Source organism: Accipiter gentilis, chromosome W, assembly GCF_929443795.1.
Source record: "Accipiter gentilis chromosome W, bAccGen1.1, whole genome shotgun sequence".
NCBI lineage: Eukaryota > Metazoa > Chordata > Aves > Accipitriformes > Accipitridae > Astur > Astur gentilis.
This window is the reverse complement of record NC_064918.1, coordinates 33,425,893-33,441,709: the sequence shown is the minus strand read 5'-3', so window position 1 is coordinate 33,441,709 and position 15,817 is coordinate 33,425,893. Positions and strand designations below refer to the sequence as shown.

At 48.4% G+C, this 15,817-nt stretch overlaps 1 protein-coding gene across 1 annotated transcript; it reads left to right on the top strand.

Moving 5' to 3' along the window:
- Positions 1-10,399: 10,399 nt before the first annotated feature.
- Positions 10,400-12,891, top strand: LOC126035582 (adenosine 5'-monophosphoramidase HINT2-like). The gene is given in 5 exon segments (XM_049794227.1): positions 10,400-10,404; positions 10,615-10,867; positions 10,869-10,898; positions 12,296-12,395; positions 12,549-12,891. Coding segments are annotated over 5 exon segments (471 nt in total). The 3' UTR covers positions 12,632-12,891.
- Positions 12,892-15,817: the final 2,926 nt, after the last annotated feature.

Sequence of the window (15,817 nt, the reverse complement as noted above, 5' to 3'; positions counted from 1 at the left end):
TGACCCAAACTGGCCAATGGCGTATTCCATACCATGTGACGTCCCATTTAGTATAGGAACTGGGAAGTGGGGGCGGGGAATCGCCGCTCAGGGACTAGTTGGGTGTTGGTCGGCGGGTGGTGAGCAATTGCACTGCGCATCACTTGTATATTCCAATCCTTTTATTACTACTGTTGTCATTTTATTAGTGTTATCATTATCATTATTAGTTTCTTCTTTTCTGTTCTATTAAACCGTTCTTATCTCAACCCATGAGTTTTACTTCTTTTCCTGATTTTCTCCCCCATCCCACTGGGTGGTGGTGGTGGGAGTGAGTTTGCGGCTGCGTGGTGCTTAGTTGCTGGCTGGGGTTAAACCATGACAGGGGGGACGTTCAGAGTTATGGTGTTTGTGTTCCCAAGTAACCATTATGTGTGCTGAGGCCCTGCTTTCTTGGAAATGGCTGAACCACCTGCCTGCCGATGGGAAGTGGTGAATGAATTCCTTGTTTTGCTTTGCTTGCGCACGCAGCTTTTCCTTTGCCTATTAAACTGTCCTTATCTCAACCCACGAGTTTTCTCACTTTTACCCTTCTGATTCTCTCCCCCATCCCTCTGAGTGTGGGGGAGTGAGCGAGCGGCTGTGTGGTGTTTAGCTGCTGGCTGGGCTTAAATTGTGACATTTCTAAATAGCTCTTTACTGAAAATATACTAAGTACTGAAATAACTTGTTTGGATATCCTGTGAATTTTCATGTTTGATGTGTTTTTTTGGCCTCCAATGTGTCTTAGGAAGAACTGAAATATAACTGACCTTGTATTGGAGCAAGGGGATTAGTTAATTGTAATTACTGAAGAGAATTTCATTAGTACTGATGGGAGGGGGATCAGGCTAATCTCTAACTGCTGCATCTCCCTTCTCTGGCTTTAGCTGAGGATATCTTTTTTTAGCTCTTGCAATATGGCAGTCTGGGGCAGAAAAAAAAGGACTGAACTAGCAAAGACAGTGAAATTGCCAAATATAGTAAAAATGTACTTTTAGCAGATGTGAAAGACTGGCAAGTGACCAAACTATGTCCTTAGCAATGTTTTTTCCAAGTCTTCTGTAATTCTAAAGCTGATGCTGGCAGATAGTTGACCTGTAGTAAGTGATATAGATGCCAGTTAAAGCTAAATTCAGTAACGGTAGCTCTTTATTTTAGGTGAACTTCCCAGGTAGTGGCTTCTTCTCCTCAGATAAGTTGTATTTGCTGGAAAAACTGCTACCCACAAGGCAGGAAGTAGAAGAAACTGAGGAAATGGAACAAGTGGATTTAATGGACTTTGATCCAGCTCAAGACAGAAGATATTGCTATAATGGAGAAGCCTATGAAGATGATGAGCACCACCTTGGAGGTGGTGTTCAATGTCAAACTTCTTAAAAGGGCCAGTTAATAACCACTGTGATGCTATTTTTATATGTGTCAGTAGACAAGTGGAGGACTACAGGTGATTCACCCTCACTTCCTGATATCTTTTTTTTGGTTACTGTTAAATTCAGCTATAGTTCATTCTAAAAGCATAAAGAAATTAAAGTGGTAGTATGAAAACTGACTTTACAATTTGTATAAAGCTCCAGGATGCAAGTGCAGATCAAGTTGATCATAAACACTGTCTGTCAGACAAGCTGTCTGGAATACTTTTCTTGACTAAATCTGCAATTTTTGTATCTGTGTTCAAGTGCTTGCTCTTAGACTAAGGTTCTGTAGCATTCTTGATGCTCTGTAGAGCTGTGGTTTACTGAAGGATGCACAAGTATTTCTAATTCATGTGAAGATATATCTACAGCTTTTGGATTTGCACTGATGTTTGTCAAATCAGAACTTGCTCTATAATGCAAACATGTAATATGTGAACCTGACACAAATTTGTTTAATTTTTTTCATGTTCATTAAACTTGTGTGATTTACTAGTTTATTTAAGAATTAACAGTTTCTTGGTGTTGCATTAAAGTGTAAAGAAGTTTGGCAGAAAATAAACCTCCTTGTATTCCAGCTTGTCCTCAGATATCAGAGAGGCTGGGGGCGGCTAGGCTTAGATTCTGCGTGATGTCCAATTCAACAAGTCCGGTCGCATTCAATGTATTGAACTATCACAATTACGGATGAACAAATAGTACACTGTACTTTCAATTTAGTCACGTTCGACGAACTATCACGGCCAGACTTAAGGAGTTTGGTCATGTTCAACAAACTATCATGGCTAGATTAATGAATAGTACAGTTTATTAAAGTGACAGGAGTACAGGTTCTTTTGGATTGCCAGTGATAAATACACTGTCTGCATAGCATGTGCAAATGATAATACAGTCAACTACAAGCACACTAAATTATGGAAAAACTCTATAGAGATTTCTAAGTTTCCCGGGGAAGCGCTCGGTATGACCAAGGGTTCGAATCTTACCCAATAGGCATCCCTATGGGGGGGAAGAGAGGTTCAGCCTGTCGACTGATCCCAGAAGTCAGCAATGTCCTCCCAACTTGTCTATGATGGTGTCTTCCCTAGCATTCCTCCTCTCTTAAGCCCTTTTATACTATTTTCTTATTTTTAGGTGGAGCTTGAGTGACTCTAGTCATACATACCTTTGTTATCATTGGTATAAAATCTCCTTGCTTTACTTTTAAAGGTATATGCTAGAGAAATTCAGAGTGCATGCTCAGTGAGGGGTGGTTGCACCTTGGAGGCAGGTAGCTTTTGGGATGGAGGTGTGTTTTGGTATTATAATGAGATTATAATGAGTCAAAGTTCACCCAGAGAACATGATTTAGTGTGTCACTACTCCAGAACTGGGCACTGATGATATAAATCAGAAGTAAGACAATAGCGTTGACTGAACCCCATTGTTTCACTTCCTTGCTTCGGTGGATTCAATGCAGGGACCTTCCATTCTTGTTCCAGTAGTTCCAGTTCCCCATCCCTGCAGTGATATCACAGAGCCTGGCCTGCGGTGCTTCCACTCCGCTCCACCCTCTGTGTTGTTTCTCAGAGTCATCTTACCAAACTCCCCTGGTGCTGGTAACATCTAAGGTTGCAGGTTATGTTGCTTAGGGAATTATTATGGAACAGATTTCTTGCATATCCACTGCATTCCACCCTGGACATTCACCTTCCCTTAAGAGGGGGACATATCAATAAATCACCTCCAGCAATCATTCTGCACCCTGAAAACTGGGAAAAATGGTTTCAGCAAGAAAGGAGCTCTTGGAGCAGGCTCCTTGGGCTAGTTCTTCCCATAAGTGTTATGGCCTTTATTTCATGAAGGCAACTATTTCCTCTGCCTGTAGATAGCTATTTTTAATAGACCCAATTCATTAATAAAGTAATTCACATGAGCCAACAGTGTACAATACCTTTTAAATGTTAATTAAAGCACTAAAGTGGGCTGCCTTCAACTCTTACAGGTAAAACTGCGTGGTATATGGAAGACTTGCCGGAGGTAAAGCCTCTTCCTAGATTACATAAGAAATGTAATAACATTTTCTAAAACAGTATTGTAATTGTGTTGAATGCTAACAATTTTACAATTTACAGCTGTAGCTAAGAAGATAAAGATTTTTATGGTACTATGGTAAATGTTAGTACTGTTCAGGGATGTTGTAGGCAGCCACCACCTCCAGGAGCTCCAGGGCCTGGGGATTCCTCCTGTCTGGATGCTAGAGCCCAGCCCAGGGACCTGGGGTCTCTGCCCAGACTGAAGGACATGGCTGCTGCTTTCATATTTGCACATTCAACCAGTAGTGAAGCTGAGCATGTAATCCAGAGACACACACATCCAGACGCTGACATGGCTGCCTACAAAAACTGCCAGACACCTGTCACTGCCTTCAACAGCATCTATGTATATGATGCACATAAACCACATAACACAGACAACCAAGTCCCCTTCCTCATTGGCTGGCAGAAACAGGTCACTAGTGAAGGCTGTCATGGTTCAACCCCAGCCAGCAAACAAGCACCATGCAACCACCCCCCCACTCCCCCCACTCCCAGTAGGATGGGGGAGAGAATCAGGAAAAGAAGCAAAACTCGCGGGTTAAGAATGGCCCAATAGAAGAGAAAACAAGAAACCAACAATGACAATGCTAACACCAATAAAATGACAGCAGCAACAATAAAAGGACTGGAACACACAAATAATGCACATCGCAATCGCTCACCATACGCCGATTGAGGCCCAACCAGTCCCCAAGTGGTGATTCCCCCCGCCCCCCTTCCCCCCAGTTTATATACTAGATGTGATGTCACATGGTATGGAATACCCTGTTGGCCACTTTGGGTCAGCTGCCCTGGCTGTGCCCTGCACCAACCTCCTGTGCCCCTCCAGCTTTCTTGCTGGCTGGGCATGAGAAGCTGAAAAATCCCCAACTCTAGACCAAACATTACTCAGCAACAACTGAAAACATGAGTTTTATCAACATTCTTCTAATACCTAACTCAAAACATAGCACTACACCAGCCACTAGGGAGACAATTAACTCTATCCCAGCTGATACCAGGACAGTATCCACCCCTGTGGTGGGTTGACCCTGGCTGGATGCCAGGTACCCACCAAAGCCGTTCTATCACTCCCCCATCCTCAGCTGGACAGGGGAGAGAAAATATAACAAAGAGCTTGCTGGTCGAGATAAGGACAGGAGAGATCACTCACCAATTACCATCATGGGCAAAACAGACTCAGCTTGGGGAAAATTAACTCAATTTATTACCAATCAACCAGAGTAGGGTAATAAGAAATAAAAGCAAATCTCAGAACACCTTCCCTCCACCCCTCCCTTCTTCCCAGGCACAGCTTCACTCCTGGATTCTCTACCAACGCCCCCAGTGGTGCAGGGGGACAGGGAAATGGGGTTTACGGTCAGTTCATCACACGTTATTTTCTGCCGCTTCATCCTCCTCGGGGGAGGACTCATCACACTCTTCCCCTGCTCCAGCGTGGGGTCCCTCCCATGGGAGACAGTCTTCCACGAACTTCTCCAACGTGGGCCATTCCCACGGGCTGCAGTTCTTCACGAACTGCTCCAGCATGGGTCCATTCCACGGTGTGCAGTCCTTCAGGAGCACACTGCTCCAGCGTGGGTCCCCCACGGGGTCACAAGTCTTGCCAGAAAACCTGCTCCGTGGGCTCCTCTCTCCACAGATCCACAGGTCCTGCCAGGAGCCGGCTCCAGCGTGGGGTTCCCACGGGGTCACAGCCTCCTTTGGGCACCCGCCTGCTCTGGCGTGGGGTCCTCCATGGGCTGCAGGTGGATATCTGCTCCACCGTGGACCTCCCTGGACTGCAGGGGGACAGCCTGCCTCACCAGGGTCTTCACCACGGGCTGCAGGGGAATCTCTGCTCCGGCGCCTGGAGCATCTCCTCCCCTCCTTCACTGACCTTGGTGTCCGCAGGCTTGTTTCTCTTACATGTTCTCACTCCTCCCTCCAGCTGCCTTTTCTGTCTGTCCCAACTTTTTTTTTCCTTCTTAAAAATGTTATCACAGAGGCGTTACCACTATTGCTGATTGGCTTGGACTTGGCCAGCGGCGGGTCCGTCTCAGAGCCGGCTGGTATTGGCTCTCTCGAACACAGGGGAAGCTTCCAGCAGCTTCTTACAGAAGCCACCCCTGTAATCCCGCTGCTACCAAAACCTTGCCACACAAAGCCAATACAACAACTCACGTACCCGTGCATTTAGGACCAAGGTAGGTTTTCCATCCCATTTCCTCATGTCCTCTCCATGATCGCATAGGTAAAACCACACGGCACCTCGTGGTGTGCACCTTCTATATTGTCTCTCTTGGGCAGTGGAACGCTCACTCCTAATAGCTGAGACATTGGTCCTTACAAGTGTGGAGTAGGACATATCCTCTTTGAATTGCTGGAAATCCTTGGACAGTTTCTCCACAGCCAAAATGCAGGCTTGTAGGGAGGAGGAGAGATTTTCTTCGTATTGACGCAGTTGGCGAGCCACTTCATCCACCATCGGTGCCTCTTCGTCTTTCCAGGTCATTATCGCCAGTGAGTTAACATAGGACGATGGTGCGCTCCGTACAAACTTCCGCCACATGGGTCATGTGCATTGGACTTCGTCTGGATCTTTGGGCAATTGTTGGTTGTCCGGGTCATGATGAATTGTCTCTAGCACAGCTAATTCCCTCAGATATTGGATACCTTTTTCCATGGTGGTCCACTTGCTTGATTGACATATAACATCTTCCTTAAAGGGGTACCTTTCCTTCACACTTGACAAGAGTCGCCTCCAGAGGCTGATGGCTGGTGTCCCTTTTCCAACTGCCTTGTCAGTGCCACCTTCCCTGGCAAGTGATCCCAGCTGCTTGGCTTCCCTACCTTCTAATTCCAAGCTATTAGCCCCATTGTCCCAGCATCGAAGGAGCCAGGTGATAATATGCTCACCTATACGGCAGCCAAAATCTTTTCGCATATCCCGCACCTCACTCAAGGATAGGGACCAGGTTATTAACTCTGGTTCTGCCTCTTCCTCCTGTTCCCATGATGACCCTGGCTCATCTCCCTCCTTCGCTAAGCGAACTGATTCTTTTGTATATTTCTTCTTCTGTATGGGGGCAACTGATACCGGTGCAGGTTGGTCCGCTGGTTCAGTTGCAGTACCGCTCACCGGGTTTTGGATAACCACAGTGTCTGTCGCCGGGGTTTGGGTAGCAGCAGTGCTCGTCGCTGGGGCTGGAGAGACCGCAGTGCCCGTTGTCGAGGTTTGGGTGATGGCAGTGGCCATCGTTTTGTTGTTAGGTCCAGAGACCTTCTCGTCCCCTTGACGGTACTGAGTGGTGAATTCAGGGGTGAATTTCCAAAACATTGGAGGTGCCCACTTTTCTAGGTACTTGCCCATACTACCCCACATACCCTGCCACTCATAATTATCCAGCCTTGGGGCACATCTCTGGGTGATCTTCTTAAATAGTTGTTTAACCTTAAAAGAGAGCTGAACCACATTCAGAAGCATGCTAATTCCTAGGAGTAGGGCTAGGACCGTGCTGGTCTCAACATCCCAAGGGTATTCAAATTTTTCAAAATTCTCAAAAGCCATTGTAACAGGACTGAAGGAGAAAGGAGAGGGGAAGAAAGGCACCCCACCCATAGACTGGCTTTCCAAGGAGAAAAGGTAAATGGTGTAATTATTAACAGCTTCCCACAGATAGCTCCTGCAGTATAAAGGTGACAATGCTGAGTGCAAACACCGGATTAATCCCACAACCGATGACCTTATCATACCATAAGCCAGTATTACACAATACATCAAAGTGAAAACCTTAATCCACCTCCCACGGATGATAAGCAGCAGGAGAGGGACTACATACAGCAAGCGAGGTAATACAAAACAGAACTTTGAAAACCAGAGCAACAACACTAAGAAGACATAAATCAACACAGTGACCAGCGACTATTAGACCAATATATTAAATCCTTATAACAAATTTGTTTTAACATGCTCTGGTCAGATTAGTCGTTATCTCAACCCTTCGTGCCCGACGTTGGGCGCCAAAATGGACTTGTGTGGTATAACCCCAGCCAGCAACCAAGCACCACTCAGCTGCCCACCCACTCCCCCCCCCACCCAGTGGGATGGGGGAGAAAATCGGGAAGAGAAGTAAAACTTGTGGGTTGAGATAAGAACGGTTTAATAGAACAAAAAAGAAGAAACTAATAATGATAATGATAACACTAATAAAATGACAATAATAATAATGAAAGGATTCGAATATACAAGTGATACACAATGCAATTGCTAATCACCTGCCGACCGACGCCCAGTTAGTCTCCAAGCGGTGATCCCCCACCCCCACTCCCCCCAGTTGATATACCACATGAGACGTCACATGATATGGAATATCCCATTGGCCACTTTGGGTCAGCTGCCCTGGCTGTGTCCTGTGCCAACTTCTTGTGCCCCTCCAGCTTTCTCGCTGGCTGGGCATGAGAAGCTGAAAAGTCCTTGACTTCAGACTAAACACTACTTAGCAACAACTGAAAACATCAGTGTTATAAACATTCTTCCCATACTGAACTCAAAACATAGCACTGTACCAGCTACTAGGAAAACAATTAACTCTATCCCAGCTGAAACCAGGACAGCGTCACTGAGAGGGTACCGAACCTGGTGAACCGTGCGGATTATCATCCACTCCTACTATTCCACGTAGGGTCTGGCGAGGCAACTTAGAACCCTCCCAAGAGACTATATGTCCCTTGGAGCAATGTTAAAAGGATCGGGAGCACAGGTGGTGGTCTCCTCTATCCTCCCAGTCAGAGGAAGGGGGCCCAGGAAGGAGGAGACGAATTGAACAGGTGAATGCCTGGCTGCGTAGCTGGTGCCATGCTCAAGGTTTTGGCTTCTATGATCCTGGATCAACATTTGTGAAGCAAGGTCTGTTGGGAGCTGATGGGATTCACCTGACCAAGCGGGGCAAGAGGGTCTTGAGTTGGAAGAGTTGGAAGCCATTGTGCAGAAGGAGCAGAAGGGAGCTGGCAGCTCTTTAAGGACGTTTTTCTTAGCGCACAAGAGCTCTCGATCCCCATGCGTAAGAAATCAGGCAAGGAAGGCAGGAGACCAGCGTGGCTGGGGAAGGACCTTCTGGTCGAGCTGAAGCGCAAGAAGGAAATGCATAGGCAGTGGAAGCGGGGACACGCATCCTGGGAAGAATATAGGGATGCTGCCCGGGTGTGTAGGGATGGGATCAGGAAAGCTAAGGCACAGCTGGAGCTGAATTTGGCAAGGGATGTGAAGAATCATAAGGAGGGCTTCTACAGGTGCGTTGGTCAGAAAAGGAAGAGTAAAGAAAACGTACCCACCCCCACCCCCCTCCGATAAAGATGACGGGAGATCTAGTGACAACCGACATGGAGAAGGCTGAGGTACTCAACAACTTTTTTCCTCCCTTTTCTCTGGCAACCACTGTTCCCACATCTCTCAAGTCCCTGAACCTCAAGGCCCTCCCATCGTAGGAAACGATCCGTTTCGAGACCACCTGAGGAACCTGAACGTACACAAGTCCTGCACCTGGGGAGGAACAAGCCCATGCACCGGTATATGCTGGAGGCCGACTGGCTGGAAAGCAGCTTTGCAGAAAAGGACGTGGGGGGCTCCTGGTGGACACCAAGTTGAACAAGAGCCGACAATGTGCCCTTGCCGCAAAGAAGGCTAAGGATATCCTTAGCCCGATATAGAGGAAAGCGGGGTTTATGTATGTTACAAGACAGTTGTGTAGACCAATCAAATTGCTCACTATCCCCGGGGGCGTGTTACCGAAATCCGGAATAAAACTCCTTACCAGCAATGAGAAGTTAAGAAGCAGGCACTTCTTTATTGCAGCGCTGGGCACACAGGGGATCACTCCACCTAGTGTGTGCACCTGTCTGGTTTAATCATGCAGGTTAAATACACACCTGTTATACATAGTCACTAAATTTCTGGGAAATGTCATACATAATCATCAACTGTCCGATAAATCATTAGCATATGTAAATGTCCCTTTACGCAGGCGTGGTGAAGTCTCTGGTGGTCTTCAGAAGCCCTCTGGTGGTCTTCCATAGTCTTCCTCACTTTGTCCGATAGTTGACCTCTCTTATGTGATTCTGCGCAGTACGATTTTCGCCATCATGTATTAGATTTACATAAAAGTACATTCAATGTTAATTCTTGAATTTAACGTTTCTAGTGATTGGCCCTCAGTCACACCACCTTTTCAGTATTCTTATACTAAAACATTCATTGGTTAATCTTACTTAATTCCACTAACTGGAATCTTGATCAACGTGGGGTTTCTAAGCAACAGAACTAAGGTCCATAACGATCTCTCTTAGTTCCTTAGGACAAAACACTACAAACTAACAAATCGGTCGAAGTTTCTATGGTTAACTAATTTTAGACAATACGTATTTTCTTATGACTGCATACAGCACATTTTGTACGTTCCTAAGTTTCGATGACTACATTGCGCGCTTCAAAGCCCTATATTCTACAATCTTTACCTTTTGATGAAACCCAGGTTATATAAAATTTTAACTTATCAGAATATTTGTAATAGGCGCAGGGTACCACAGGCCACCCTTGGGCAGCTTTGGGGGCACTGCCTATTTTTCTCAAAGCCTCCTACCCAGCTTAGCGCAAATCCTGTCTTGATCTGCCCTCCAGCCCTCAAGCCACCAGTGCTGAACACAGGCTTTGTATTTTATTTTCTCCCAGGAGGCGTGCAGCTTAGAAACGTCTGCAACTGAAGCGGGGCTTTCAGGGAACAATTTAGAGCAACTTCTGTTGGTTCTGCGAAATGTTCTGAGAAGTTAAGGCCTGCCCTGCCCTGGCAAAAGCAGTCATTTGACAGGAGGGAGCAGCACCGAAAAGCCACAAGCACGTTTGGGGTGGACTTGATGCGGTAATAAATAACAAGAAATGGTACTTCTAGCTACAACAGCCTCTTCTGAGACCTCGTTGCCCGCCCGCAGGGTCTCAGCACTGCACGGGACAGATCCCTCCGCGGCCTGGCCCTACGTCGTCTCCCTCCGCGCCCCGGTCGGATCCCTCCGCGCCCCGGTCGGATCCCTCCGCGCCCCGGGGGCACGCAAAGTCCCTGAGCCCCGGCAAGCGCCAGGTCGACGAGGGCGGACCCGCCAAGGGGGCGGGGACAAGCGGCAACGACAGACGGGACAGCCAATCGAGACGCGGGATCGGCCGGCGGCGATCTGGCGGCCCAACGGGCGCCGCGGAGGGCCTGGCCGAGTGGAGGAAGCGCGGGGGCGACAAGCGACGTTGTCGCGGCTGGCGAGATTGTTGGGGCGCGGGCCGCCCGGCCCGGTGGCGCCACTACTGTCTTCGGAAGGATCACCGGCAAGGCGGTTTCCCGCCAACGTCATCTACGAGGACGAGGAGGTAGCCGTGGCTTTGCTCTGTGCGCGGTTCCTCTTCGCTTCCCCCCCTCCCCCCGCGCTCGCAGGCACCCTGAGCCGAGGCCCCGTTGCGCGGTGCCCGGGAGCGCGGCAGGGCGGGTGGCGGCGTTGCTGCGGGCGGCTGGGTGGGTGGGTGGAGGGACGGACGGGGGCTCTCTGGGTTGTGGCGCTCTCTACTGCACCATCCCTAAAACATCGCGCTTCTTCGGTAGCCCCCCCCCGGCCCCCCCACCCCCGGCTGCTGCGGCGCGTACCGGGTTGCCGGTGTTGCCCGGCTCGCCTCGGTTCCCAGCCCCACCGCGTCGTGCGCGTGCGTAGAGGAGGGCCTCTGACGGGAACGCACTTGGTGGCAGCCGCAGACGTCTGCCGCCTGATATCCCTTTGGCACTGCAAGTCGCGCAAAGTTTGCTGCCGAGGGATGGGAGTGGTCCTGCCTCGTGTGGGATGATAGTCTTGAAACCAGAGTAGGGACCAAAATGAGTTAGTTCTGCACAGGAGAAATGCAGGTCTCGATGTGCCTCGTAACAGCATTAGAGAGATTTCACGGCTCTGCTGTGCTAGGCTTTGGTTCTGACCCCCCAAACTGGATTATTAAAGCAAAGAATTACAGCTTTTCTTATTTTTCTTAACAAAAAGCTAGAAACCGGTCATCCTGCGGGCTGCAAAAGCTTCCCAGATGTTGTTTCTGTGGTGAAGTGGGCCCGTGATAACAGCATGCTTGCGAGGTTCGCGGATGCTGGCGCACCACAACGTGCTAGGAACTAGAGCGAGCTGCTTAGACTGTGGGGAAAAAAATGCAGCCGTTGCCTGCACGATGTTAACTTTAAGTTAGTATCCCGTATAATTTTGTTCTTAACAGTTAGGGATGCCTTCTGCTTTTGAAGGTAGGGTTTACGTGCAATACAGAAGACAGGCTCGTACTAGGCACTCGCAGGCTTCCTGGGATTATGCTTTTGTTCAATACTTGAGCTCCCTGTCGCATGGCAAACGAGTGGCCGCTGATCTTCCACTTCACCAAACTCTTTGCTGGTTCAGTTAAGCCGTTTGTCTCCTGCCTCTGTGGTGGACCACATCGAATAGAAAAACTGCTTAGGAAATGATCAGCCCAAATTGAAACATACTGGAGGTCGCTAATCTGAAGTCCTGGCCCGTCTCCTTGCCCCCATCATCTTGCGTGCACTTCTGGAGGGGGCTCTGTAAATACGTTGTATTTTGTGTATAGAAAGTATTAATATCGCGTAAGAAAAATCAACGTTTCGGCTTGCGTTTGGGGTATCTGGCAATCTGCTTCTGTACGAGTTTGGTGGGGCATATTGATTTGCTTAAGCTATTGCCTTTCTCTGAAGCCAATTGCGTTTTAACTGTTTACTCTTCCTCCAGCGCCTTGCGTTCCGTGATGTTTCGCCCCAAGCTCTGACGCTTTTCCTAGTCACGCCTAAGGAGCCAATTATCTGGTCAGTTGCAGGTGGGCGGACAAACGGTAATTTGAAGCGCAACGGTTGAATTGCTAGGAATTGGCTACCTGATTTCTCTGGGTGGTTCTCTGCTCCCAGTCCTTCCCTTCCTGCCCTCTCCCCTCTTTGTGTGTGGCTTTTTATTTTATTTATTTATGGGTTTGTACTTCCTTCTCCAGTTTCTTGGGCATTTTATGATTGTTGGCAAGAAGCGTGCTGCTCACCTGGGCCTGACCAATGGATTCCGGATGGTTGTGGATGAAGGGCCCGAGAGCGGGCAGTCTGTCTGTCACGTACATCTACATATTCTGGGTGGCCGTCAGTTGGGCTGGCCGCCTGGCTGAGATTTTTGCACCGCAAGAGTTGCTGCACGTGTACAAATTGCCACTGAATGGATTTTGTCTGTTGCCCGTCAGTCTAGTAGCCGATGTTGATGTCTAATTTTTGGTGACGTGTGTCTGTGGAAGGTAATGAAAGCTTTGAGCAGCAGTTGCACAATAAAGATTTAGCATGGGGATATCACCTCTGTCTTGTGCGTCTTACTGAGGGAAATAGTTCTGCAAGTTAAAATGTTGTCTTCCCAGAGTGTAAGTATGTGGAACGTTTCATTCTGTTAACAGTGTTCTACAGACAGATAATGATTTGCCCAGTCATTTGAAGCTGTTCCTCTTCCTATACCAGTCACTATCATTCTTTAAACCACCAACCCCCTTCAACTGCTACATGGAGGAATCTGCCTTTTAGGCTTTTCGATGGGTTGATGGGTTGACCTTGGCCGGCTGCCAGGGGCCCACCCAGCTGCTCTTTCACATCCCCTCCTCAACAGGACAGGGAGAGAAAATAGGATGAAAAAGTTCCTTCAGGAAATATCCATCTGTCGGATCCACGGGTAGCAGGGAAATACGTGCCCCGGAAAGCCTTTTGCCCTTTCTTAAATATGTTTCCACAGGGGCACCACCTGCTTCACCGAGTTGCTCAGCTTTGGCCTGCGGTGAGCCCGGTGCCTACCTGGCTGGAACCAGCTGTGTCTGGCACAGGGCAGACCCTGGCCTCTTCTCACAGAGGCCACCCCTGCAGGCCGCACCTGGAGCACTGTATCCACTTCTGGTCCCCACAATTCAAAAAAAGATGCAGACATACCGGAGAAGGTCCCAAGGAGCGCCATGAACATGATCAAAAGGCTGGAGAACCTGCCCTATAAGGAAAGACTTAAGGAGTTGTGTCATTTTTCCTTTGGAGAAGAGAATGCTCGGGGAGACCTCATCGCAGTATTCCAGAACTTAAATGGGGCAACAAAGAGGAGGGAGTTTCTGTCTTCACAAGGAGCCACATGGAGAAGACAAGGGGCAATGCGTGCAAGTAGCCCCAGGAGACAGATTTCATCTCGATACAAGACAGACTGACTACTGATTTTTTTTTTAATGTTTTTTTTTTACAGTGAGAACAATCATCCATTGGAACAGCCTCCCCGAGGATGTGGTAGAGTCCCCATCGCTAGAGGTTTTCAAGGTGTGATTGGACAGGTGTCCTGGTTTCAGCTGGGATAGAGTTAATTGTCTTCCTAGTAGCTGGTACAGTGCCATGTTTTGAGTTCAGTATGTGAAGAATGTTGATAACACTGATGTTTTCAGTTGTTGCTAAGTAATGTTTAGGCTAAAGTCAAGGATTTTTCAGCTGTCGTCGGGTACCGCAACTGCTCCAGCTATCCACCGTGCCCCCAGGAATTTAATTTCTTGTCCAGGACCTTGACATTTAGAAGATGGAATGTCTAGCCCATTCTTGACTAACAGATTCCAGATGGCCTCAGCCACTTGCCCTACCTGTTCCTTGTTATCCCCACCGACTAGGATATCATCTATATATTGATATATGTGAACACCTGATGGCACTTCCACAGCATCAAGAAGCTTGGCTAAAGCATTGTGGGCTGTCGGAGTGGGAGACGGTCCCGGAGTAACGATGGAGTCTCAATATGAGTATGATCGTTCTCCCTTTATTACAGGGTTTATATAGAAAAAAGCGATAGCACGCGCTAACAGCAGCGTTATTATTGGCTAAGTTTCTATGTCCACGCGCCTTAAGCATTATTGCGATTGGAGCTGCACTTTGTTCATGCGAAGTGGAGACTCAACTCTTATCAGCTAGATTTCCGCTTATTCTACTTGCAGCACCACCTGTTTACATCTGGCTGGTCACAGAGTGTCCAAGGTCACTTTCTTCGGGCCTAACTCTTGCTCAAAGCCTGGGTTGCTCAGTGGTACGAAATCGTGTCCCTTCTCGCTCAACCATGTTTCCACAGTGGGCAATAGTGGGGGAATGCCTCTATCCCTGGGGAAGCCAATTAAAAGTGTATTGTGTCCCCTCCCAACTGAAGGCAAACTGGGGTTTGTCCTCTTCCCTTCGGGGAATCATAAAAAACATATCCTCGACATCTAAAGCAGCCATCCATGGGTGAGCCGTGGCCTGTATTGCCGTTACTATTGAGGTTATGCTCGGAACAGCAGCAGTTAATGCTGGCGTATTACTGTTCAATCTCCTATAATCAATTGTTAGTCGCCACCTCCCATCCGGTTTACGGACTGGCCAAACAGGAGAATTATAAGGGGAATGTACGCAACTTGTCATCTGTCTCTTCTCAAGGTCATTACTTCCTTCCGAAATACCCCGCTTGGCAGCGGCTGGCAGCGGGTATTGAGAGACACGGGTTACCTTAGATTGCGGTAGTGCAGGAGCAACCTGCAACGTTTTCACATGGGTAGCCCCTGCCCCTCTGCCCCCAAAGCTCCACACCCTGCCATTGGGTAGGTACCACTGTTTGCCCGCCAGCACATCGAATCCCAGTATATTTCCCTCATAGGGGCTCAAAGTCACTTCCACAGCAGTCATTCTCTTTTCCCCAGGTAGCCAAAGTTGAGCTCGAGCTATGGGACATTTTTCTGCTGCTCCTGTCACTCCCGTTATGTTTATAGTCTTTCTCGATGGTTTAATCCCTAGCTCATTAGCTTGTCGTTAGTTTAAAATGCTAATTTGGGCTCCCGTATCAATTAAAAGTTCTAAACTTATCCGTCTTGGACCCACAGGAATGTGTATACAAGGCTCCTTATCAGCAGACCATTGGCAAGAATCCGCCACGCACATTGGGCGGCCTGAACCCCAGACCCCAACTTCTAGTTTTTTAGCCCTTCCAGCTCCCCTCGCAGTGCCGCGAAAGGGCTCAGTTTCTCTTCCCCAGGGGGCGGGGTTGCTGCCGCTTCCCTTTGGTCTCTAGTTTTCCCCGCCAGCAGTTCCACTAGCTTCCGGATGTCGTCAGCGGCCTGCCCGTGCAGCATGGCTCAGGGTGCCCCCAGTGCCAATGCCGTCCACCAGAGACCATTCTTTCTGGGATCGTAGTTCCGACCCGGCCGACTCCGGGAAGGAGGCTCAGGCTCCCGGGGGGGAGGCCATTCTG